The 26,918-nt window shown below is 42.4% G+C and overlaps 1 protein-coding gene across 4 annotated transcripts; it reads right to left on the bottom strand.

The window, feature by feature from the left end:
- Nucleotides 1-4,209: 4,209 nt before the first annotated feature.
- LOC106572090 (deoxyribonuclease gamma) lies at nucleotides 4,210-26,692 on the bottom strand. Of its 4 annotated transcripts, none has more exons than XR_001321054.3 (10): nucleotides 26,398-26,526; nucleotides 24,972-25,132; nucleotides 6,790-6,890; nucleotides 6,449-6,538; nucleotides 6,016-6,128; nucleotides 5,826-5,938; nucleotides 5,520-5,677; nucleotides 5,279-5,375; nucleotides 4,897-5,105; nucleotides 4,210-4,459 (listed from the first exon to the last, which is right to left on the bottom strand). XR_001321054.3 is itself a non-coding variant. In XM_014145916.3 (10 exons), exons 2-9 carry the CDS (start codon nucleotides 25,116-25,118, stop codon nucleotides 4,953-4,955), a joined length of 972 nt encoding a protein of 323 aa, XP_014001391.1. In that variant the 5' UTR covers nucleotides 25,119-25,132; nucleotides 26,398-26,526; the 3' UTR covers nucleotides 4,210-4,459; nucleotides 4,929-4,952. The 4 variants fall into 4 exon arrangements, 3 of the variants coding, with proteins under 3 accessions (XP_014001391.1, XP_014001392.1, XP_014001393.1); XM_014145916.3 differs by having other exon boundaries at nucleotides 4,929-5,105; XM_014145917.3 differs by lacking the exons at nucleotides 4,210-4,459; nucleotides 26,398-26,526 and adding an exon at nucleotides 26,556-26,692 and having other exon boundaries at nucleotides 4,814-5,105.
- Nucleotides 26,693-26,918: the final 226 nt, after the last annotated feature.

The following is a 26,918-nucleotide window of genomic DNA, read 5'->3' as shown; positions in this document are numbered from 1 at the left end:
GTTGGCATCCAACGTTATGTTGCATTACCGCCACTTGCTGTAGTGGAGTGTGGGCCAGAGACAGGGAGACACTAAATCCTACCGGCCTGCACCGGTGCTTTTTTTTTAAACTATATCTAATGACGTTCTACTCAATATATTCTTTAAACTAATTTCCTGTATCCCCTTCTCCCTCATACTAGATCTCAGCCTCTCTCTTTCACTCCGATACTTCCCACACTGCAGCAATACATGCTCAACTGTCTCTGTTTCCTGGCAAGAATCACACCTTCCTGTTGGATATTTTCCTATCACATTTAAGGACTTATTCAACTGGCTGTGTCCCACCCTTAATCTAGTAAAAATAGCCTCCTCTCTTCTGTCTCTTTCTGCCATCCTCCCCTCCCTGACTTTCCTCTGTACTGAAATAAATGCCTTCCCTTAGTCTCTCTATTCCACTGCTCCTGCCATCTCTGCATCATTCTATTTGTATTTATTTTATTGAGCCTTTATTTAACTAGGCAAATCAGTTAAGAACAAATTCTTATTTACAATGACGGCCTACCCCGGCCAAACCCGGACGACGCTGTGCCAATTGTGCACCGCCCTATGGGACTCCTAATCACGGCCGGTTGTGATACAGCCTGGAATCGAACCAGGGTCTGCAGTGACACCTCTAGCACTGAGAGGCAGTGCCACTCGGGAGTCCATCACTGTCCATATCAGGCTTTTCGCCACTGCCTTGCTCATTGAAACTACAACATCAACATCCCCACTTCTAAGTGCTTGTTTAGCCAGTACATCAACTGCCTCGTTCCCCTCCACCCCCACATGGGCTGGGACCCATGTAAATCGTATCTGTATACCCATCTGTCTAATCCTTCCATGGGTTTGTAGTACCTCACCAAGCAGATCGTGTCTGCTACTTGACCTAAAGGACTGGAGACTCATCAACACTGCACATGAATCAGAGCAAATAACTACTCTGTCTGGCTTGACTTCCTCCACTGCAAGGCCAACAGTATGGCCATCAGCTCCGCCGTATATACAGCCAGATGATCTGTAATACGTTTTCTGACTTCCACCCCACATTCCTGCACTACAAATGCTGACCCAGCACATCCTGTCCTTTGGATATTTTGAACCATCTGTGTAAATGGCCACAAAGTCCTGATACACAGTATCCAGACATCTCTTAAACAAATCAGATGGATCATCACGCTCCCTATCTTTTTGTAGTCTCTCCAACACTTCTAGACCAACTACTGGAGGCGGTGAGTAGCCATGGTGGATTTACAGGAATAACTACTGTTGGACTAAACTCCCTTCTATACAGTCCCATCTCCTTCGCCTGGATATTACCCACCCACCCAAAGCTTGTGTTCTGTCTTCGCTCATGTTCCCAGCATACCTGTAAAATTCCTTTTGCAGGATGAGACACCCCATGTCCCTGTAGGTTGACCCAAAAATGCATTGCCAGCTGCTGTCTCCTAATCTGCAATGGCATATCCCCCATCTCCACCTGTAGTGCAGACACTGGGGAGGTCAGAAACACCCCACTACATAATCTGAGTCCTTGCCCCTGTATGACACCTAGCCTTTCCAATGAGGTCCGGGCTGCTGAACCATAAGCTATCCTGCCAGTGTCTATTACAGATAGGATCAATGCAACATACATGAGGAACGCCCAGCCCCCCACTCCTGACCCGTCAGACAGCGCATCACATTTCACACCTTCTTACACTTTCCCACCCCTCTCTCAATGTGTTCTGCCCAGGTGAGTCGAGTGTCAAAGTATACCCCAAGGAACCTGAAGGCCCCCACCCTCTCCAAGTTTCTCCCATATAACCTCAAGCATTCCTCATCTCCCACCTTCCTCCTGGTAAAGAACAGTCTGAGTTCTCTACAGAGAACCTGAATCCCCACATTAATGCCTGTAGCTCTGCCTCATCAATTGCTTCCTGTATTGCACATTTCTTCCCCTCTTCCATAAGGCCCCATCATCTGCAAATAACGACCTCCCAATGTCTGACTGTACCTGAGAGTAAACATCATTGATCATGATTGAGAACAACAGAGGACTAATCATGCTCCCCCTGTGGAGTACCATTCTCTTCCTTGTTGGTTCACTTGCTGTCAATATATTGTTTCAAACCAGTACTTAACACCACCTAGTGGTATGGATGGTTGTTTTGGAACAAATACCTTTTTTTTTATATACAGTTGAAGTCGGAAGTTTACATACACATAGGTTGGAGTCATTAAAACTCGTTTTTCAACCACTCCACACATTTCTTGTTTACAAACTATAGTTTTGGCAAGTCGGTTAGGGCATCTACTTTGTGGACGACACAAGTACTTTTTCCAACAATTGTTTGCAGACAGATTATGTCACTTATAATTCACAGTATCACAATTCCAGTGGGTCAGAAGTTTACATACACTAAGTTGACTGTGCCTTTAAACAGCTTGGATAGCTCCAGAAATGATGTCATGGCTTTAGAAGCTTCTGATAGGCTAATTGACATCATTTGAGTTAATTGGAGGTGTACCTGTGGCTGTATTTCAAGGCCTACCTTCAAACTCAGTGCCGCTTTGCTTGACATCATGGGAAAATCTAAAGAAATCAGACCTCCACAAGTCTGGTTCATCCTTGGGAGCAATTTCCAAACGCCTGAAGGTACCACGTTCATCTGTACAAACAATAGTACGCAAGTATAAACACCATGGGACCACGCAGCCGTCATACCGCTCAGGAAGGAGATGCATTCTGTCTCCTAGAGATGAATGTACTTTGGTGCAAAAAGTGCAAATAAATCCCAGAACAACAGCAAAAGACCTTGTGAAGATGTTGGAGGAAACAGGTACAAAAGTATCTATATCCACAGTAAAACGAGTCCTATATCTACATAACCTGAAAGGCCGATCAGCAAGGAAGAAGCCACTGCTCCAAAACTGCCATAAAAAAGCCAGACTACGGTTTGCAACTGCACATGGGGACAAAGATCATACTTTTTGGAGAAATGTCCTCTGGTCTGATGAAACAAAAATAGAACTGTTTGGCCATAATGACCATCGTTATGTTTGGAGGAAAAATGGGGATGCTTGCAAGCTGAAGAACACCATCCCAACCGTGAAGCACGAGGGGGGCAGCATCATGTTGTGGGGGTACTTTGCTGCAGGAGGGACTGGTGCACTTCACAAAATAGATGGCATCATGAGGGAGGAAAATTATGTGGATATATTGAAGCAACATCTCTAGACATCAGTCAGGAAGTTAAAGCTTGGTTGCAAATGGGTCTTCCAAATTTGATAATGACCCCCAGCATACTTCCAAAGTTGTGGCAAAATGGCTTAAGGACAACAAAGTCAAGGTATTGGAGTGGCCATCACAAGGCCCTGACCTCAATCCTATAGAAAGTTTGTGGGCAGAACTGAAAGTGTGTGTGAGCAAACCTGACTCAGTTACACCAGCTCTTTCAGGAGGAATGGGCCAAAATTCACCCAACTGTTTGTGGGAAGCTTGTGGAAGGTTACCTGAAATGTTTAACCCAAGTTAAACGATTGAAAGGAAATGCTACCAAATACTAATTGAATATGTAAACTTCTGACCCACTGGGAATGTGATGAAATAAAAGCTGAAATAAATCATTCTCTCTATTATTCTGACATTTCCCTTAAAATAAAGTGGTGATCCTAACTGACCTAAGACAGGGAATTTTTACTAGGATTAAATGTATTTGGCTAAGGCGTATGTGAACTTCTGACTTCAACTAATATATATATATATACACACTTTTTTTATGAACAATAAAACAAGTACAAAACAGAAATATACAAACCAGAGTACATAAACAAACTTGGTATCAGCAATGATTTGGTCAAGACCTTTAAGTCTTTCTGCAAAGATGGATGCAAGTAGTTTTCCATCATTGTTCATTCATGTGATTTATCGCCAATTTTCTAACATAGGATCCTTGTTTAGTTTGGGGATTACAGAAAAAGGCCTTGTGTCAGAAACAGGCAGGACCCCTAAATCAATTGCTTCCTTAAAGACATTGAATATAAATTCAACAATATCCTCCTGAAAATATGTATATTAAGGCCATCATTCTCTGGAGATCTTTTTAACTTGCTGATACATTTTGTTTTTTCAATGATAGAAATCAATTCAGAAGCATCCTAATCCTATTTCAAAAAGTGTCCTAGCTAGGTAAATTATAGTCTACATAGTTTTCAATACATGTTTTATTCAAATAATAGGTACAGTACAGGCATGAAACATTTTAAAAACATTTAGTGACAATGTTGAAACCACATTATCATAGATTGTCTTAACCTATAAAATGTAACTTGAAATATTTACAACTATTCATTTACAAAGTATATTTATTTCTCTGTTATTAAAAAGCAAAGATTATTGACAGAAGTGGGGGCTTCAGAAAGCTGTAGCCTTCCATTCAAGATACGAGTCAAATACCTGAAACGGGATGTCAGAGAAAATGGGGATCAGTAACCCAACACCAGAGCAAATTCATAGATATGTTGGGAAAAAGGAGATGAGGGACATTTTGCCATCAACTAACTCATGTAGTGATAATGTTGCTGCCTCTTAATGTCTTAAATCTTCATGCAATCTCAAGGGGACCAGCCAAAGATGTAATCATCACTGTGCATTAGAGCAGAGGTTCTCAAACCTCTTCTCAGGGACCCCCAGCAGTTCCCTATATTAGATCTATTCCAGAGCTAGCACACCTGACTAAACTTGTCAACTAATCAAGACCTTGATTAGATTAATCAGGTTAGCTAGTTCAGGGCTACAACAAAATTCTGAAGCGTCTAGGTGTCCCCGAAGAGAGGTTTGTGAACCCCTGCATGAGAGGACCAGCTGCTCGTGGAAGTTTTAGATGTAAATACCATAGAATTAATTATATTGCTATGGTTCATACTCCAGAGAAGGCCCTCAGTCCTCCTCACGCCACACTGGTCGAAGGTAAGATGTGCAGGACGTAGGTGATGACAGAGACAGCGATTAGGAGGAGAGGCTGAACCTGAGCTTGAAGCTGCCCCGACGATTTAGTCTTCAGCTCCACTTCCACAGGGAAGTGGTCACTCACTTCTAGTGCCTGAAATGACGAACTGAGTTTATTCTGTGACATTATATTTATGACAGAAGAAAAATACATAGACAATTTTGGCTTTTCTGGCATGGTGCAGCTTTTCCTGGGGGCTTTTTGAGATGGAAAAGGGTTTGAAACGCTAAAAAATATGATAAAATATTGTTTGAAAAGAGTATTACCATTTCCTTTGAGAGTTTATACTCCTTGGCGATGTTGAAGACCCGAGCTGAATAAGGTTTGATGGCCTTTAGGAAGGGCTGTCCGTGTACCACAATCCTAAGAAAAACTAAGTGTCAAGTCAATAGAGCTGAACAGTAATATGTTATTGTATCCATCAATGCAGATTGTCTATAATCAAAAAAATCCCTCATTCAAAGAATGTATAATTTCAGTGTAGCTCATTTTCTAATTTCCACCCACCTGTCATAGGCACAGCTGGTGAGGTCTCCTACAGTGGTGTCCACCTTGTCCCCGATCAACCAGAAGAATCCAGGGTTTGAGAACAGTCTGATGTTTGCCTTGTCCTGCCTTGTCATGTGCCCACAACCAGCATTGAAGGCTCCAAGGAACATCACTTTCTATGGGACACAGAGTTGCATTACATTGGTGTAAGTTAGATATGTGGATAATATAGCATGACAGATAAAACAGTAACTGAATTCATCTTACTATAACCAAACAAAAACAGGTAGTTGAAATTGTTCTCCCAGTCTTGTCATGTCTCACCTCAGTATTCCACTTTCTTTTTATTTCCTCAAAGACATCATAGAGCTTGTCAATCTCCTTGATTGCATCAGAGGCCGTAGTGTGCAGTGGGATCAGAGCAAAGTCTCCTATCACTGTTCAGAGGAAGATCATTAGTTATCAAAACAGTACACATTGAATTTCAATTCTCATGAACTTAAAAAGAACCAACCTGTTTCCTTGGCTTGGAATCTAACAACAAAGGGGTCTCTGGAGAAAGCATCCACACCCCCCTGCTTTTTGTCAGTGTACTGGTACCGATCTGTCAACTCTACAGTCTCATTCCTGTGGAGAGGCGTTTAGTTATAGCATCATTCACTTGGGCTTAAAGTTAAGCAGGGTGACAGAGTTATGAGTAGGACAGGGGAGGCAGCATATTTAGGAGGTTTTAAATGACTGCAAGTTTACGTCATGAGAATAGCATTTATAAATGAATGATGTAAGAGCTCTGAAATAGATACAGATTTTAGTCATTTAGCAAACACTACTAATTGCTCCTGTAAGTCGATCTGGATATGTCCCTTGCTCAAGGGCCCATCAACAGATCTTTCACCTAGTCAGCTCGGGATTCAAATATATCATGTAAAAATAATGGTGTCCCTTACCGGTACAGATAGACATACTGCTCCTGGTCTTCAGGTGTCCGCCCCAGACCTCCACTGGCAACATATTTATAGTGATAGTGGTCATCATATCTAAGACAGAATGAACAAAGGGGTCTGAGTCCATAAATTAAGTGAACAAAAAGTCTAGCATAAATAATGATTTTATTTATAACTCAAATCAGTTTATTTCAAGTACATTTAACAAAAGCCTCAATACACTTTACAGGGAGCAAAAACAATCAAAGAGGAATAAAACAAATAAAACAATTTAGCGTGAATGATTGAACGGTGCATCTGGTAGAGTATTAGATACTTGTTACAGTATATAGATTCTACTGTACCTAGTACTGTATCTGTTGAGTCTCCCCAACAGAGCTTTGGTGGCTTTGCCCTGTAGGTCTTTTACCTCCTGAAGGAGACAGATGTCACAGCGAGACACAACCTGTGGGCATCCAACCAACATGGTCAGAACATGAATGTCTAACAATCACTGAAAAATAACTAGATTATATAGCTGTGGACTAAAAGGTTACTACAAGCTTCACTCTGTTGATCTACATGCATGCAGGTGAAGTCGGATTTTTGGAGTAGCAGACACCTTTTTGGTAACATGATATCCTCGCCGGTCCCATTCACAAGTTTGTTATTTTTGTATTCTCATTTTGTGAAAGCAAGGAAGAGTCGCCTTCCCTTGCTAGTAGTAGCAGCTAGCTTTAGCCTGGCTAAAAACATAGCAAGCTAGCTACAGTAGCCCTTTTAGCTTCTCACATTATCATGTGAAATAATCATATTTATAAAGAAAAAAAATATGCCGTGGCAAATATTTCTATAATTGCCGGTGTAACCTAAAACACTATCCGAGTGACCTGCTGCTGGTATATTCATTCCCATATCAGATAACATTTTAAAAGGCATGTTTTGGTCATGAGAAAAATAAAGCACATGGCTAGCTAGTTGTCTACAGCACGTAATACAACCGGTGGGTCAAATCCTGAATGCTGATTGGTTAAAACCGCATTCCAACCGGTATCTATTCCACAAGTTATCACCGGCTAAAGCCATGTCGTTAAAATGCCTGTTTATTCTGTTCCACCGGACTGCACAATCCACGGTCTCATCAGCCTAGCCAGGCAATTTATGAACTAGATCTCCACTATAAAAAGCATTTAGACATTATCTTTAAAACAATAATAATTGTCTGTCTCTCCGACATTTGCAACATTGTTTCAATATTCAAATTCGATCTAGCTGTTGCATAGTAATGAACGTGTCAGAAGACGGGATGAGACCGACAGGCAGTTTACCTCAGCCAGTCGAAATCAGCATAATTTTTTTATGGGTATACAGTGCATTCGGAAAATATTCAGACCCCTTGACTTTTTCCGCATTTTGTTACACCATTTTCTAAAATGGATTACATTTATCGTTTCCCCTCAATCTACACACAATACCCCATAATGACAAAGCGAAAACAGGTTTAGAAATGCTTGCCAATGTATTTAAAATAAAATAAAAACGGAAATACCTTAAGTATTCAGACCCTTTGCTATGACTCGAAATTGAGGTCAGGTGCATCCTGTTTCCATTGATCATCCTTGAGATGTTTCTACAACTTGATTGGAGTCCGCCTGTGGTAAATTCAATTGATTGGACATGATTTGGAAAGGCACACCGATCCCACAGTTGACAGTGCATGCCTGAGAAAAAAACCAAGCCGTGAGATCTAAGGAATTGTCCGTAGAGCTCCGAGACAGGATTGTGTGAAGGCACAGATCTGGGGAAGGGTACAAAAAAAAATAATGTCTGCAGCATTGAAGGTCCCCAAGAACACAGTGGCCTCCATCATTCTTAAATGGAAGAAATTTGGAACCACCAAGACTCTTCCTAGAGCTGGCCGCCCGGCCAAACTGCGCAATCAGGGGAGATGGGCCTTGGTCAGGGAGGTGACCAAGAACCCAATGGTCACTCTGACAGAGCTCCAGAGTTCCTCTGTGGAGATGGAAGAACCACCATTTCTGCAGCAGTCCACCAAATCAGGCCTTTATGGTAGAGAGTGGCCAGACGGAAGCCACTCCTCAGTAAAAATGCACGACAGCCCGCTTGGAGTTTGCCAAAAGGCACCTTAAGGACTATCAGACCATGAGAAACAAGATTCTCTGGTCTGATGAAACCAAGATTGAACTCTTTGGCCTGAATGCCTCGCTTCACGTCTGGAGGAAATCTGAGCCCTCATTTATCAATGTTGCGTACGAACATAAAATGTTCGTAAACCATGCATGTGATCATTTAAGCAAAGTGTGGGATTTATCAATTTGCACTTATACTTGAGAATGTGTGTAAATTTAAGCACACCTCTGACCGTGCGTACGCACAGCACCTTGTGGTAGAAAAGTCAAACTGCTAATGAAATACCATCCACCAAATGGAGAAAGGATTGACATACTGGACCAAATCAGAAACTATGAAGAAAAAAGATGAATACATTAATAGTTTATTCGTGTATTTATTTTATAGACACTTAAGCTACTAATAGTTCTCAGGGTGCTATCGAATTCATAAACATGAAACCATTTAATAATAAAGTCAATTAGAAAGAGAGTGGAATGTAAGGTTGGAGGCAATTTAGTTTAACCAGTTAAATAATATAAAAAAAAGGGCAACACTGAGGCGTTGTGACTTGTCCAAAATGGCAAATCTTGCGTTGCTGAGGGATCTGGCACAAGCTACATTACGCAGGGAGCGTGTTTTCAATGAGTTGCAGATTGTTTTTCTGAGGGCGACGCTTGGCTTATTAGTAGATTTTGTTTTCCGAGACATATTTTATTGTATCTCTGCAACCAACTCTCTCCAGTATTAGAAAGGGAGACGAAATGCACCAATTGCATCCCAGTGCATACCCAAGTCTTCTCCACCCTGGGATTTTTGGCCAAAGGAACATTCCAATGGGAGATTGCGGATCGGTCTGGCATTACACAACCAACACTGAGATGAATATTGCCTGCAGTCCTTCATGGCATTATTTCATTGACCCCACAATACATACAGTTTCCATACACTGCTGTGCAACAGGCCAGAGTGAAAAGGGATTTCCATACCATAGCTGGATTTCTCAATGTCATTGGAGTAATTGACTGCACCCACATCGCAATAAAAGCACCATCATTGAACGAATTCAACTTCGTCAACAGAAAAGGTTTCCATTCTGTCAATGGGCAGGTCATCGGTGATTCACATTTGGCTTTGTTGAATGTAGTGGCCAAATGGCCAGATGGGACACATGATTCATTCATTGTGCAGAACAGTTCAGTCAGCCTTAACCTCCAGGAAGGAGCTGTTGAGGATGGATGGCTTATTGGTAAGTGACTTATGTTTTACTTGCAAGGTTTTATTTGCCATGTTGGACCTCTACTGGGAAACAATATCTGCATGTTGTGTTCATAACTGCAGGAGACTGGGGCTACCCATTAAAAACATGGCTGATGACTCCCCTCACTAACCAACAAGAGGCAAGTTACAACCAAGCCCACGCATGCACAAGAACAGTGGAGCGCACCATAGGCCTGCTGAAAGGGTGCTGGCTGTGCTTGTCTGGGACAGGAGGCACACTGCAATACCAGCCTAGCAAGGTTTGCATCTGAAATGACATTCCTTCAAATGCCATTACATGAATGTAATACAACGTGCAAATTCCTTTTTAGGTTTGCTACATCGTCAAGGCTTGCAGTGTGCTCCACAACATTGCAATAAAAACAATGGCATTCCACTGAATGATCCACCCAGACCCGATTAGCCCATGCCTGACAGTGTTTCCCACCACCCATAGCCCTGGCACTGAGGACAAGAGTCAATATCATACAATGGTTTTAGGTATCTGTTCTTCCAAATATTGTAATCAAATCGACAAGGAAAACACATTTACATTGCACCAGAATTTGTCTCACATGTTTGACACAATCAACAAGTTCTTTCAATGATTGTTTTCTCTCTCTCTCAGGCTGTTGCATACATCCTCCAGCTGCTGTTTGAGTCCAAGAATTGATGTGTTGATCTCTTCTTGTTGTTTCAGGACTGCGTCAGTCAAAACATGCGGCGCAGCTGAAGTGCTCACCAAAGAGGACACCCTTCTGGTAGGCCTGGGGATGGCTGAGGTGTCAGACAAATCACCCACATCTGTGAAGATTTCATGTTTTGTTATATTAATTTTGTTACATTTATTGTCAAGAAAAAAAATATTTAGATGTGGTCCATGTCTGAATATGGTTGCGAATATAAATCTTGACTTACCATCAGTTGGTGTGTCTGGTATTCTTTTGTGGATCATTATTTTTGTTGTTGTTGCATGTTTTCACATCAAACCATTTATTTTTAATTTCATTAGCTGTTCTGCACTCAGATGAGGCAGAATTTACCACAGCTCTAGCCTGCTCCCAAGCAATATTTTTTTTAATCTTATTTGACAAGCCATTGCTGAGGGCTCCAAAACTATGGCTTGTTTGGCTTCCACTTCAGTGATCAAAAAGTTTCTGCGTCCAATTATGATTTCTCCATGTTGGCGGACAGAAATTAGTGACACTTCTTGCAGCTTTAAAGGGAAGGTTTGTGACCATAAATGGTCATTTAGGGCAGTTCTTTATGTAAATGAGACTTCAAGTGCACTAGCACAGTGTTTTAGAACGTGTCTGATTTATCAAAGCAAAATACTTACAGGTGTGTGTAAATCAAGCGTACGAGCAATTGATAAATACTAACTTTTTTGTACTTGCGAACATTTTAAATGTTCTTCTTACGAGTTAATTTAGAAGCTTTTCTAAGTAACATTGATAAATGAGGGCCCTGGCACCATCCCTACGGTGAAGCATGGTGGTGACAGCATCATGCTGTGGGGATGTTTTTCAGCAACAGGGACTGAGAGACTATTCAGGCAAAAATGAACAGAGCAAAGTACAGAGAGATCCTTGATGAAAACCTGCTCCAGAGCGCTCAGGATCTCAGACTGGGGCGAAGGTTCACCTTCCAACAGGACAATGACCCTAAGCACACAGCCAAGACAACACAGGAGTAGCTTTGGAACAAGTCTCTGAATGTCCTTGAGTGGTCCAGCCAGAACCCGGACTTGAACATCTTTGGAGAGACCTGAAAATAGCTGTGCAGCGACGCTCCCCATCCAACCTGACCGAGCTTGAGAGGATCTACAGAGAAGAATGGGAGAAACTCCCCAAATACAGGTGTGCCAAGCTTGTAGGGTCATACCCAAGAAGATTCGAGGCTGTAATCGCTGTAAAGGGTGCTTCAACAAAAGTAGTGAGTAAAGGGTCTGAATACATATGTAAATGTGCAACTTTTTTTTGTTGTAATACATTTTCAAACATATACAAAGAAATATCAATAGAAAACAGGTAAACGAAACGAAGTGAAGCTAGTTTGCAGTCTTTCCAGCTTCCGTGTTAGCTGTGTTGTTGGCTAGCTCCTGAACAAAAAAAAGTTTCCTTCAGACAGAGCACATGTTCTATGCCAGGTGAAATCACACCTCATTAGCTCATTGTTACAGATGTATCCAAATAAATGTCACTAGAACACAGCTTAAACAAATAACTACTTTGTTGTTATTTTGGCTTCACTGTTTGACGTGACTAAGGGATAAAAAAGGTTGCCAGCCTGTATGGCAACAGAACATTTAGAACGAATGACTGGGTCGCGCCCATAGATACAGAACAAAAAGACTGAACGACTGTCGCTTCTCTGGCAACCGAACCGATAGAACGAACGACCAGATGTGTCAGGACTATCTTGTGGAAAGTTGAAATATTTTGATGAATTTATTCATACTTATATTCATGAACATATGTACATCATTATTTGATTATGTTGGTAACCCGTTGTATAAAAGTGATATAGTCCTCGAAGCCAGTGCTTGGAGGATATATTGGCACGGTTTGCCGGGCCCAAGACGAAACGTGCCAATATATCCTCCAAGACACCGGCTTCTCTGGCATTATCACTTAATTATACCATTTCACAATACCCTGTAAATCACTAGTTATTACTTCGAAACAAAATACCTTTTTGGGTGGATTCTTGTGGTTTGGTTTACTGTTTGAACAGTTGCTGAAATTCTATTTGGTTATCAATGCAAAATAGGCTAATTTGATGAATAGCCTATAGATCAGATCAAGGAACCAAGCGACAACACTGACCCACCCCATGGCTGCAGAAGAAATTATGCAACATGTCAACATTTTCAGGCAGTAAAAAAGTATGTCTAAGCGTATTCCAAGGAGCCCCCCCTTTGTGACGAAAAACGACATTGCAACACACCGAATCTTGCATCTGAAAAGAGCTTGCAGTAAGTGAAAAAATGTAATGGCAAAAATGTTGATTTCCGCCTATATAGAAATACCCAAAAGTAACTGCTTTTAATGAGCAGTTATATGATAAGGACATGCATCAACTTGGCATCATTGGAAAGAAAACACCTGGGAGATAAGGAAATGGTCAGACCATAGATAGGAATGGCACAGTTCAGCTCACATAGAATCAAGCACACAAACCAACTATTTTCTTTTTTTTGTCAACTTTAAATGGACAAGCTATAAGTCAATTATTGATGAATAGTGCTGGAAACAGATGCCTTCCACAACAAGTAAAAAAACTTCTGAAAACCCCCCCCCCCAAGATTAATAGACAACAGCTAGAACTTCAGATGTTTTAGTAAGAGGTGTCAGGTGTGGTCAAGGGACATCGCCAAGTGTTCCCTCAACCTCCGCAAAGTATGTAAATAAGGTAATTCCACTGCTATTACACATTGAATAAGCCTAAAAGTTATTAGTCGCTATAAAAACACAATTTCCACAATACCAAACTCTTTCAAACAGTGTGGAGGTGTCAGGGGACAATCTTTCAACCTCTCCAAAGTGTCCGAATGGGGTAATTCCACTCCTCAAATCACATTTTATTGGTCGCATACACATATTTAGCAGATGTTATTACAGGTGTAGCGAAATGCTTGTGTTCCTAGCTCCAAAAGTGCAGTTACATCTAACAATTCACAATAATGTGAGCTAAATAGCATGATCATTACACAGGTGCACTTTGTGCTGGGGACAATAAAAGGCCACTCTATAATGTACAGTTGTGTCACAACACAATGCCACAGATGTCTCAAGTTGAGGGAGTGTACAATTGGTATGCTGACAGCAAGAATGTCCATCAGATCTCTTTCCAGAGAATTTAATGTTCATTTCTCTACCATAAGCTGCCTCCTATGTCATTTCAGAGAATTTGGCAGTACGCCCAACCAGCCACACAACTGCAGACCACGTCTAATCACACCAGCCCAGGAACTCCACATCCGGCTTCTTCACCTGCAGGATCGTCAGAGACCACCCACCTGGACAGCTGATGAAACTGAAGAGTATTTATGTCTGTAATAATGCCCTTTTGTGGGGAAAAACTCATTCTGATTGGCTGGGCCTGACTCCCAACTGGCTGGGACAATGCCCACCCCTGGCTGCGCCCCTGCCCAGTCAAGTGAAATCCATAGATAAGGACCAAATGAATTCGTTTCAAATTACTGATTTCCTTATATGAACTGTAACTCCGTAATCGTAAGCTCTCTCACACACGAAATTAGTAAAACAGTATGTAAACATTATTAAAGTGATCAGTGATTCCATGTCTATGTACTTAGGGCAGCAGCATCTAAGGTGCAGGGTTGAGTAACCGGCTAGTGACAGTGACTAAGTTCAGGGCAGGGTACTGGCTAGTGATGGCTATTTAACAGTCTGATAGAGGTTAAGGCTATGGGATCGATGTCCCACCAGCGGGACATATTGAAAAGGACTTTGAAAAAGACTGGATTTTATTTATAAATGCGTGGAGTCTCTTGTAAAATGGGTAAAAGTAATGTATAGCAACTCGAGGTGTAAAATAGTAAATAGCGGCTACTTCTCAGAGTTTTGAATCGTCAAAAGAAGTCAAACAAGGGTGTTCGCCATCACCATATATATTCGTTATGGCCATCGAAATGCTAGCTATTAAAATCAGATCAAATAACAGCGTATTAAAAATCCAAAGATTAAAAACAAGGGTGTACATGTACAGTGAGGGAAAAAAGTATTTGATCCCTTGCTGATTTTGTACGTTTGCCCACTGACAAAGAAATGATCAGTCTATAATTTTAATGGTAGGTTTATTTGAACAGTGAGAGACAGAATAACAACCAAAAATCCAGAAAAACACATGTCAAAAATGTTAGAAATTGATTTGCATTTTAATGAGGGAAATAAGTATATGACCCACTCTCAATCAGAAAGATTTCTGGCTCCCAGGTGTCTTTTATACAGGTAACGAGCTGAGATTAGGAGCACACTCTTAAAGGGAGTGCTCCTAATCTCAGCTTGTTACCTGTATAAAAGACACCTGTCCACAGAAGCAATCAATCAATCAGATTCAAAACTCTCCAAGACCAAAGCGCTCTCCAAGGATGTCAGGGACAAGATGTGTAGGTCTACACAAGGCTGGAATGGGCTACAAGACCATCGCCAAGCAGCTTGGTGAGAAGGTGACAACAGTTGGTGCGATTATTCGCAAATGGAAGAAACACAAAAGAACTGTCAATCTCCCTCTGCCTGGGGCTCCATGCAAGATCTCACCTCGTGGAGTTGCAATGATCATGAGAACGGTGAGGAATCAGCCCAGAACTACACGGGAGGATCTTGTCAATGATCTCAAGGCAGCTGGGACCATAGTCACCAAGAAAACAATTGGTAACACACTACGCCGTGAAGGACTGAAATCCTGCAGCGCCCGCAAGGTCCCCCTGCTCAAGAAAGCACATGTACATGCCCATCTGAAGTTTGCCAATGAACATCTGAATGATTCAGAGGACAACTGGGTGAAAGTGTTGTGGTCAGATGAGACCAAAATGGAGCCCTTTGGCATCAACTCAACTTGCCGTGTTTGGAGGAGGAGGAATGCTGCCTATGACCCCAAGAACACCCTCAAACACGGAGGTGGAAACATTATGCTTTGGGGGTGTTTTTCTGCTAAGGAGACAGGACAACTTCACCGCATCAAAGGGACGATGGACGGGGCCATGTACTGTCAAATCTTGGGTGAGAACCTCCTTCCCTCAGCCAGGGCATTGAAAATGGGTCATGGATATTCATTACCACAGGTAATCTTAGGTTTTACTACATACAGTCGAGAGGAACTATTGGATATAAGAGCAACGTCAACTCACCAACATTACGACCAGAAATACGACTTTCCCGAAGCGGATCCTCTGTTTGTGCCACCACCCAGGACAATGGATCGGATCCCAGCCGGCGAGCCAAAACAACAACGCCGCAGAAGAAGGGGCAGATGGAGCGGTCTTCTGGTCAGGCTCCGTAGACGGGCACATCGCGCACCGCTCCCGAGCATACTACTCGCCAATGTCCAGTCTCTTGACAACAAGGTAGATGAAATTCGAGCAAGGGTAGCATTCCAGAGAGACATCCGAGACTGTAACGTTCTTTCTTTCACGGAAACATGGCTCACTCGAGACACGCTATCTGAGTCGGTACAGCCACCTGGTTTCTTCACGCATCGCGCCGACAGAAACAAGCATCTCTCTGGTAAGAAGGGTTTGGGGTGTATGCCTTGTGATTAACGAGACGTGGTGTGATCATAACAACATACAGGAACTCAAGTCATTTTGTTCACCTGACTTAGAATTCCTCACTATCAAATGCCGACCGCATTATGTACCAAGAGAATTCTCTTCGATTATAATCACAGCCGTGTATATCCCCCCCAAGCAGACACATCGACGGCCCTGAAAGAACTTCATTGGACTCTATGTAAACTGGAAACCACATTTCCTGAGGCTGCATTTATTGTAGCCGGGGATTTTAACAAGGCTAATATGAAAACAACGTTCCCCAAATTCTGTCAGCATATCGGTTGTGCTACCAGGGCGGGCAAAACCCTAGACAACTGTTATTCTAACTTCCGCGACGCATATAAGGCCCTCCCCCGCCCTCCCTTTGGAAAAGCTGATCACGACTCCATTTTGTTGCTCCCAGCCTATAGACAGAAGCTAAAAAAGGAAGCTCCCACCCTCAGGTCTGTTCTTCGCTGGTCCGACCAATCGGATTCCATGCTTCAAGATTGCTTCGATCACGTGGACTGGGAAATGTTCCGCATTGCTGCGAACAACGACATTGACGAATACGCTGACTCGGTGTGCAAGTTCATTAACAAGTGCATCGGTGATGTCGTACCAACAGCGTCTATTAAAACATTCCCCAACCAGAAACCATGAATTGATGGCAGCATTCGCGCAAAACTGAACACGCGAACCACTGCTTTTAAATCAGGGCAAAGTGACCAGAAACATGACCGAATATAAACAGTATAGCTATTCCCTCCGCAAGGCAATCAAACAAGCTCAGCATCAGTACAGAGACAAAGTGGAGTTGCAATTCAACGGCTTAGACACGAGAGGTATGTGGCTGGGTCTACAGTCAATCACGGACTACAAAAAATAAAAAAATAAAAAAATAAAAAAATAATCAGCTCCGTCGCGGATCACGATGCCTTGCTCCCAGACAGACTAAACAAGTTTTTAGCTCGCTTTGAGGACAATTCAGTGCCACTAACACGGCCCGCTACCAAAACCTGCGGGCTCTCCTTCACTGCAGCCAATGTGAGTAAAACATTTAAACGTGTTAACCCTCGCAAGGCTGCAGGCCCAGACGGCATCCCCGGCCGCATCCTCAGAGCATGCGCAAACCAGCTGGCTGGTGTGTTTAGACATATTCAATCAATCCTTATCCCAGTCTGCTGTCCCCACATGCTTCAAGAGGGTAACTGGTAACTGAGCTAAATGACTACCGCCCTGTTGCACTCACTTCCGTCATCATGAAGTGCTTTGAGAGACTAGTCAAGGACCATATCACCTCCACCCTACCTGACACCCTAGACCCACTCCAATTTGCTTACCGACCCAATAGGTCCACAGACAACGCAATCGCCATCACACTGCACACTGCCCTAACCCATCTGGACAAGAGGGATAATTATGTAAAAATGCTGTTCGATTACAGCTCAGCATTTAACACCATAGTACCCTCCAAACCCGTCATTAAGCGCGAGACCCTGGGTCTCAACCCCGCCCTGTGCAACTGGGTCCTGGACTTCCTGACGGGCCGCCCCCAGGTGGTGAGGGTAGGTAACAACATCTCCACCCCGCTGATCCTCAACACTGGGTCCCCACAAGGGTGCGTTCTCAGCCCTCTCCTGTACTCCCTGTTCACCCACACATCCAACTCAATCAAGTTTGCAGACGACACTACAGTGGTAGGCTTGATTACCAACAGCAACGAGACGACCTACAGGGAGGAGGTGAGGGCCCTCGGAGTGTGGTGTCAGGAAAATAACCTTGCACTCAATGTCAACAAAACAAAAGGGATGATCGTGGACTTCAGGAAACAGCAGAGGGAGCAGCCCCCTATCTACATTGACCGGACAGTAGTGGAGAGGGTGGAGAGTTTTAAGTTCCTCGGCATACACATCACAGACAAACTGAAATGGTCCACCCACACAGACAGCGTGGTGAAGAAGGTGCAGCAGCGCCTCTTCAACCTCAGGAGGCTGAAGAAATTCGGCTTGTCACCGAAAACACTCACACACTTTTACAGATGCACAATCGAGAGCATCCTGTCGGGCTGTATCACCGCCTGGTACGGCAGCTGCTCCGCCCATAACCGGAAGGCTCTCCAGAGGGTAGTGAGGTCTGCACAACACATTACCGGGTGCAAACTACCTGCCCTCCAGGACACCTACACCACCCGATGTCACAGGAAGGCCAAAAAGATCATCAAGGACAGCAACCACCCGAGCCACTGCCTGTTCACCCCGCTAACATCCAGAAGGCGAGGTCAGTACAGGTGCATCAAAGCTGGAACCGAGAGACTGAAAACCAGCTTCTATCTCAAGGCCATCAGACTGTTAAACAGCCATCACTAACATTGAGTGGCTGCTGCCAACATACTGACTCAACTCAAGCCACTTTAATAATGGGAAAATGTATGTAATCAATTTATCACTTGCCACTTTATTAGATAATGTTTACATAACCTACATTATTCATCTCATATGTATATACTGTACTCCATACCATCTATTACATCTTGCCTATGCCGTTCGGCCATCACTCATTTATATATTTTTATGTACATATTCATTCCTTTACACTTGTGTGTACAAGGTAGTTGTTGTGGAATTGGTAGATTACTTGTTAGATATTACTACATGGTCGGAACTAGAAGCACAAGCATTTCGCTACACTTGCATTAACACCTGCTAACCATGTGTATGTGACAAATAAATTTGGATGGGTATTCCAGCATGACAATGACACAAAACACCAAGGCAACAAAGGAGTGGCTCAAGAAGAAGCACATTAAGGTCCTGGAGTGGCCTAGCCAGTCTCCAGACCTTAATCCCATAGAAAATCTGTGGAGGGAGCTGAAGGTTCAAGTTGCCAAACGTCAGCCTCGAAACCTTAATGACTTGGAGAAGATCTGCAAAGAGGAGTGGGACAAAATCCCTCCTGAGATGTGTGCAAACCTGGTGGCCAACTACAAGAAACGTCTGACCTCTGTGATTGCCAACAAGGGTTTTGCCACCAAGTACTAAGTCATGTTTTGCAGAGGGGTCAAATACTTATTTCCCTCATTAAAATGCAAATCAATTTATAACATTTTTGACATGTGTTTTTCTGGATTTATTTGTTGTTATTCTGTCTCTCACTGTTCAAATAAACCTACCATTAAAATTATACACTGATCATTTCTTTGTCAGTGGGCAAACGTACAAAATCAGCAGAGGATCAAATACCTTTTTCCCCCTCACTGTATGCCGATGACTCAAGTTTTATATTGAGTCTGAAAGCTAGATCCCTGCAATGTCTCATTGAAGATCTAGATAGGTTTTAGTCCAGAAAAGTTAATTATGATAAGTATACAATATTACATATTGGATCTTTAAAAATATAAAACTTTCACATTACCCTGCAGTTTACCTATAAAAATGGCCTGACGGTGAAGTAGACATACTTGGTATTAATATCACAAAAGCTATAAATGACCTCTCCACAATGAATTTCAATAGAAAACTAGGAAAAATAGACAAGATCCTGCAACCATGGAGAGGTAAAAACCTGCCATTTTATGGAAAAATTACACTGATTTAACTCCTTAGTCATATCTCAGTTTACTCACTTATGGCAATACCTACTCCTGATGATTCATTTTTCAAATAATATGAGCAAAAAATATTTAGCTTTATCTAGGATGCTAAACCAGACAGGCACGCTTTATCTTATCTATAATGAATATGAACTTGGTGGGTTGAGATTATTAAATATAAAACCTCTAAATGCTTCACTTATACAAAAGTTTTACTTGAACCCTAAATGGTTCTCATGTAGATTACTAAGAAAAGCTCATCCATTGTTTAAAAACGTCCTTTTTGCCTGTTCAGATTGCCATGTCTCATTTTCGATTCATTGAAAATGAAACCTTTTTCAAAGCATTTATTTTTTCTAACAAGCATTGCAGAGCTGGTTACAATTTCATCCCCCTGAAAATATAAATATTATGGCTGAATGTTTGAAAAGGGTATGGTTTTTAAATGAAATTGCAATTGTATAGTCGTATTTCATGGCATTATCAGAATTGTATGGGAAGGTATGCTCAATCCAAGATTACAACCAATTAATTACAGAATTACCCCAAAAATGGAGGAGACAGGTGGCAGCGGGAGGAGGTAGGGAACTGGTGTCTGCCCAATAAAGAATCAAAACTGGCAGAGGAATAAAATAGCATAAATAGGAAAGTATACCAATTTCATTTGAGGACCAGGAGGTTGACAGCTGTGCCATATAGATCGCACAATAGTTGATGTACCGATTCCATGGTACATGGTGTATGAGTTGATATACACTGCTCAAAAAAATAAAGGGAACACTTAAATAACACAATGTAATTCCAAGTCAATCACACTTCTGTGAAATCAAACTGTCCACTTAGGAAGCAACACTGATTGACAATAAATTTCACATGCTGTTGTGCAAATGGAATAGACAACAGGTGGAAATTATAGGCAATTAGCAAGACACCCCCAATAAAGGAGTGGTTCTGCAGGTGGGGACCACAGACCACTTCTCAGTTCCTATGCTTCCTGGCTGATGTTTTGGTCACTTTTGAATGCTGGCGGTGCTTTCACTCTAGTGGTAGCATGAGACGGAGTCTACAACCCACACAAGTGGCTCAGGTAGTGCAGCTCATCCAGGATGGCACATCAATGCGAGCTGTGGCAAGAAGGTTTGCAGTGTCTGTCAGCGTAGTGTCCAGAGCATGGAGGCGCTACCAGGAGACAGGCCAGTACATCAGGAGACGTGGAGGAGGCCGTAGGAGGGCAACAACCCAGCAGCAGGACCGCTACCTCCGCCTTTGTGCTAGGAGGAACAGGAGAAGCAATGCCAGAGCCCTGCAAAATGACCTCCAGCAGGCCACAAATGTGCATGTGTCTGCTCAAACGGTCAGAAACAGACTCCATGAGAGTGGTATGAGGGCCCGACGTCCACAGGTGGGGGTTGTGCTTACAGCCCAACACCGTGCATTACGTTTGGCATTTGCCAGAGAACACCAAGATTGGCAAATTCGCCACTGGCGCCCTGTGCTCTTCACAGATGAAAGCAGGTTCACACTGAGCACATGTGACAGACGTGACAGAGTCTGGAGACGCCGTGGAGAACGTTCTGCTGCCTGCAACATCCTCCAGCATGACCGGTTTGGCGGTGGGTCAGTCATGGTGTGGGGTGGCATTTCTTTGGGGGGCCGCACAGCCCTCCATGTGCTCGCCAGAGGTAGCCTGACTGCCATTAGGTACCGAGATGAGATCCTCAGACCCCTTGTGAGACCATATGCTGGTGCGGTTGGCCCTGGGTTCCTCCTAATGCAAGACAATGCTAGACCTCATGTGGCTGGAGTGTGTCAGCAGTTCCTGCAAGAGGAAGGCATTGATGCTATGGACTGGCCCGCCCGTTCCCCAGACCTGAATCCAATTGAGCACATCTGGGACATCAAGTCTCGCTCCATCCACCAACGCCACGTTGCACCACAGACTGTCCAGGAGTTGGCGGATGCTTTAGTCCAGGTCTGGGAGGAGATCCCTCAGGAGACCATCCGCCACCTCATCAGGAGCATGCCCAGGCGTTGTAGGGAGGTCATACAGACACGTGGAGGCCACATACACTACTGAGCCTCATTTTGCCTTGTTTTAAGGACATTACATCAAAGTTGGATCAGCCTGTAGTGTGGTTTTCCACTTTAATTTTGAGTGTGACTCCAAATCCAGACCTCCATGGGTTGATAAATTGGATTTCCATTGATTATTTGTGTGATTTTGTTGTCAGCACATTCAACTATGTAAAGAAAAAAGTATTTAATAAGATTATTTCTTTCATTCAGATCTAGGATGTGTTGTTTAAGTGTTCCCTTTATTTTTTTGAGCAGTATATAAAACGACGCAAGATTCAAGACTTCATGCCTTTCAGCTAAAATGATTGCACAGAATTCTTGCCATCAAAATGTTGAATATTTGGGGTATACAATCACTGCAGCCCTGCAGATTTTGTTGTGAGGATACAGAATCAATAGACCATTTGTTTTGATATTGCCCTCAGGTAGCCTGTTTCTGGTCTCAGGAATGGCTGAAGAAGCATAACATTAATCTAAAATTGACCCTAGAAATAGCATTGTTGGGAGATCTGGAGAGACCTGGTCAGCCAATTACTATACTCTTAGTAAAACTATTTATCTTCAAGTCACAATCTGATTCTATTCAATAGATTCCAATTGTAGGTTAAACATCACAGCATAGTTGAAAGATATTCACTGCCGTTTAAAAAGTTCGGGGTCACTTAGAAATGTACTTGTTTTTTAAAGAAAAAAAAGAAAACAGACTGTCCATTAAAATAACATTCAAGTGATCAGGAATCAGTGTAGACATTGTTAATGTCATAAATGACTATTGTAGCTGGAAACAGCTAATCCAAGTTTATCATTTTAAAAGGCTAATTGATCATTAGAAAACCCTTTGCAATTGTGTTAGCACAGCAGAAAACTGTTGTTCTGATTGAAAGAAGCAATAAAACTGGCCTTCTTTAGACTAGTTGAGTATATGGAGCATCAGCATTTGTGGGTTCGATTACAGGCTCAAAATGGCCAGAAACAAAGGCCTTTCTTCTGAAGCTCATCAGTCTATTCTTATTCTGAGAAATGAAGGCTATTCCATGCGAGAAATTGCCAAGAAACTGAAGATCTCATACAACGCTGTGTACTACGCCCTTCACAGAACAGCGCAAACGGTCTCTAACAAGAATAGAAAGAGGAGTGGGAGGCCCCGGTGCACAACTGAGCAAGAGGACAAGTACATTAGTGTCTAGTTTGAGAAACAGACACCTCACAAGTCCTCAACTGGCAGCTTCATTAAATAGTACCCGCAAAAACACCAGTTTCAAACACCAGTCTCCAGGATGCTGGCCTTCTAGGCAGAGTTCCTCTGTCCAGTGTCTGTGTTCTTTTGCCCATCTTAATCTTCTCTTTTTATTGGCCAGTCTGAGATATGGCTTTTTCTTTGCAACTCTGCCGAGAAGGCCAGTATCCCGGAGTCGCCTCTTCACTTTTGACGTTGAGACTGGCGTTTTGCAGGTACTTTTTAATGAAGCTGCCAGTTGACCTTGTGGGAGATCTGTCGACTTGCCCTTGAGCAGGGCTTTGACCCTGGTTGCTTCTGTGGGTTGCTCTGGATGGGAGTCTGTTAAATGACTTAAGGTAATGTAAATGTTGAGCGGCTTCACTGCAAGTACATTGTATGTTTTAATATTCAATGATTATTTATTTTTTTAAACAATGGCCGTGAGAATTTGGTGGCCTCTCCAAAGTTACACAGAATATATTCAATGTATACCAGTAAACTAGTGTGAAATAAATACAACATGTAACTACTTTGGAATGATACACATGACACCACTATACTGTAAATATAAAACAAAAAGAAGCAGACCACAACTATATAAAAGTACTAAATGCATCACAGGAGGTTGGTGGCACCTTAACTGGGGAGAACAGGTAATGACTGGAGCAGAGACAGTGGATTGGTATCAAATACATGGTTTGCAGGTGTTTGATGCCATTCCATTTGCTACATTCCAGACATTATTATGAGCCATTATCCCCTTAGCGGCCTCCACTGAAATACATACTATATATAGAAAGCTATGCAAAATAATTTACATACAGAACTAAAACTGAATCCAATCCTTATAGTAAATATTTCTCTGCCAGAGCCATCTTGGTCAAGGTCGCTCCCAGCCTCTGTGTTTGACTCACTAAGAATTTCCTCCAAAGCCTCTTTCACGGTATACCTGGCTTTTGTAATCTTTTTACTCCCCTGTTGGGCAGTTTGCTTGGTTTTTCGCTTTCTTTTTACATTCCTGATAAGCCATTTTTATGCCAAAGCGATGCCAAATCCGTTCAAAATATTATGATGTGCTCTGGAGTGCGTCCTTTCAAAATGCCGGCAGTAATGGGCCACATTACTCAAAATAGCTATAAAGCTTACCTTATTGGCTACACGACTGTCCATATTTCACTTTATCTGCTCCCCAGTCTAACCACACCCTTTTTGCACAAAGATGTAGTCACTGGGTGGACGTTGACGATCTAATTCAGCCATACATTACCGGAGAACATTGGTAATGGGCTACTTTTCTACGTAAGAACCTAGCTCAAACACAGGCCAAATCGAAGCTTACCTTGTAAGATGTATGTTGTTTAGTGAAAACGAAGCATAAAATGAACTTCTTGACTCGATAATGGTTGGTCACAGGCCGACAAATAACATCTGTTTTGTATCATCTTTGGAATCTTCGCTTTCACCACATATCAAGGTTGTTCAAGTGTATATAGGGTGTGACCTGACCCATTATGGCCGTATGCCCATATACTAGTCGCACCAAAGATTGTATGTACGGATGGAAAGCCAAGATCCCCAGCTTTCAGGATAGGGGCTACCGTTCTCATTTTAGACGACATTGAATACAAAGGTCCCCTATTTAGGAGACCCTACATTTAAGTGGATTGAGACTGATTTACACAACAGTATGACACCATAGTTAAATATGCTGTCCAGGATCTTAAGCACTTAGCTACAAATTCGTAACATATTGTATGAATTGGAATTCGTAACATATCATACAAATTGCAAATAAAAAAAATTGCAGTACATAACATATCATACTAAATTGTGCAACATTTCCGGGGGGACCCGTTTTGGCGTGTGAGCACTAGTTTTCAAAGATACTGGCTGAAATTATACAAAATCTTAGTTTCTCTTTTGAGCCACTTTTCACTAAAAGCAACAGTTTTCTTGTAAGCCTGTATTATTCTGAAAAGACAACAAGAGTCACCTTGGTTAGAGTGTGCATCACTCTGTAGTTGGCTGATTTGGTGGCATCGAAGTTCTGGATGTTGAAGGCACATATCTTGAAGCCTGAACATGGTCCATAAATACCAATGAGAAGGAGGGAGAGGAGGAGAGGAGAGGGGCAACTCATGACTGAGCTGCTTGCTGTTAATAGAAAAGACGGGAAATTACTGGGCATCGACATTCATTTTCTACTATACATTGCGAGTCATTAAAATGGTAATCACTCAGATCATGATCAACTTTTCTGTTAAAAAAAACAGATTCCTAATGTAATACCTGCTAGGTAACAGTTGTGGCACCCTGTGAAGAGATTAATGAGTCCAGGATTTCATTCAGCAAAGCGACACAGTTGTGTGTAAACAGCTCTGCAATATACACCCTAAACTAGTTTTTCTTGAATGTCGGTTAGTCATTTGGAGCTGTGTCCTGCATTATCAATGTGCTTGTCAACTCCAGGGCAGTGAGTGAATGTCAATCTGAATGAGTTGTTCAAAAGGTCAATCTTTTACAATCCTCACATTAAGCTTCACTCAAGCAACGTATTATTTTAAATAGGCAAGTCAGTTAAGAACAAATTCTTATTTACAATGATGGCCTACCCCGGACAAACCCTAACGACGCTGGGCCAATTGTGCGCCACCCTTTAGGACTCCCAATCACGGCCGGTTGGGATACAGACTGGAATCGAACCAGGGTCTGTAGTGACGCCTCCAGCACTGTATTGACTAGTCTTTGTTAGAGAAGCAAACAATTCATTGTTGTGCTCCACCATTGACGATGATTGCATAATAGTGATACAATCAGTTTGAATTTGACCTGTTGGATAGAGAAACTGTGTCCTTGCGTGTTCAGTCACATTTGACAGAGCTGTTGAACAATGGAGAGGGAGCACACCAATCCAACCAGCTGTCCTGCTTCCTTAGTAAGCTCTAGCCCAGCCCTGACGCAGTATACTGGTGGTAGAATTCCACTCCAGGCTGTTTCTGCATTTGGGAAGTCATTGTTAAAGTTGAAAACAGAAGCTTGGATTCAACAAACTAGAGTCCCACTATGATCTTTGTGTTCCAAGGTTAGGGGAAACCTCTAGAAAACAAAACATTCCAGACAGAAGTGTTTACCAAATCAAACACACCCAATATGGCCCTGATTAAATGTAGATATAAGTCTCATCAATTCAAGAATTGCTTCTTTAAACAATCCCACCAGAGGACAATGGACTAACCACAGCATACAGCTGAGACTCAAAAGCCTACAGAGTCAAATGCAGACTCAAAAAGAGCAATCGTCTCCATGATAGTGTTTGTACAATACACAAAGGCATTAAATCAGACATACATTTAGAAGCTTCTGGTGAGCAAGGTGAAGATGAAATATTTTAACAGAAACAGAGAGAATCATTAGCCTACCTTCTTTAATGAGAATTTGATAAATTCCAGGCACACCAAGGTGTTATATTAGGCTAATCTTTACACACCTTACCCAAACTCCCCAATGGCTATCATTAGGTGAAGATTGGGTAATCCGTTTTCACCCACAGAGATAGATAGAGGACTCATCTTTGTACCTGTGCCATTATAGAGTCTGTGACAACATGGACAGTGCCATTGAAGCAACCTCCATTTTGAAGTAGTCAATTTTCTTCTTCAAAACATGACTCCAACAGGGTCACCAGGAGGGATCAGTAAATGAAGTTGGAAATGGTGGAAGCCCTCAATGGCACTGCCCATGCGGTTACCCTTTTGGCCACCAGAGGCCTCTATCATTCTCTATGGGTTTCACCACACCTTCAACACATCTTCCTGTCAGATATGTCCCGCCTCCTCTTTTTGTTTCCATAAAGCTGGAATCTACTTGTAGGAGTAAATTGTATTTTTTTTAAAAGGTCTCTCAGGGGCAACAGGGAGGTGAGAGTTAACAAACTACACAG

The sequence above is a fragment of the Salmo salar genome, chromosome 15 (genome assembly GCF_965601325.2).
Source record: "Salmo salar chromosome 15, fSalSal1, whole genome shotgun sequence".
NCBI classification, from domain to species: Eukaryota; Metazoa; Chordata; class Actinopteri; order Salmoniformes; family Salmonidae; genus Salmo; species Salmo salar.
This window is presented reverse-complemented; position numbering and strand designations above follow the sequence as displayed.

Coding starts and splice junctions, on each gene's coding strand:
- LOC106572090 (XM_014145917.3), bottom strand. CDS start 25,118: ATGAGTTGCCCCTCTCCTCTCCTCCTCTCCCTCCTTCTCATTGGTATT. Junction 6,129..6,448: donor CAGTATGTCTATCTGTACCG/GTAAGGGACACC, acceptor GCCTCTCCACAG/GAATGAGACTGTAGAGTTGA. Junction 5,106..5,278: donor ATAAACTCTCAAAGGAAATG/GTAATACTCTTT, acceptor TCGTCATTTCAG/GCACTAGAAGTGAGTGACCA.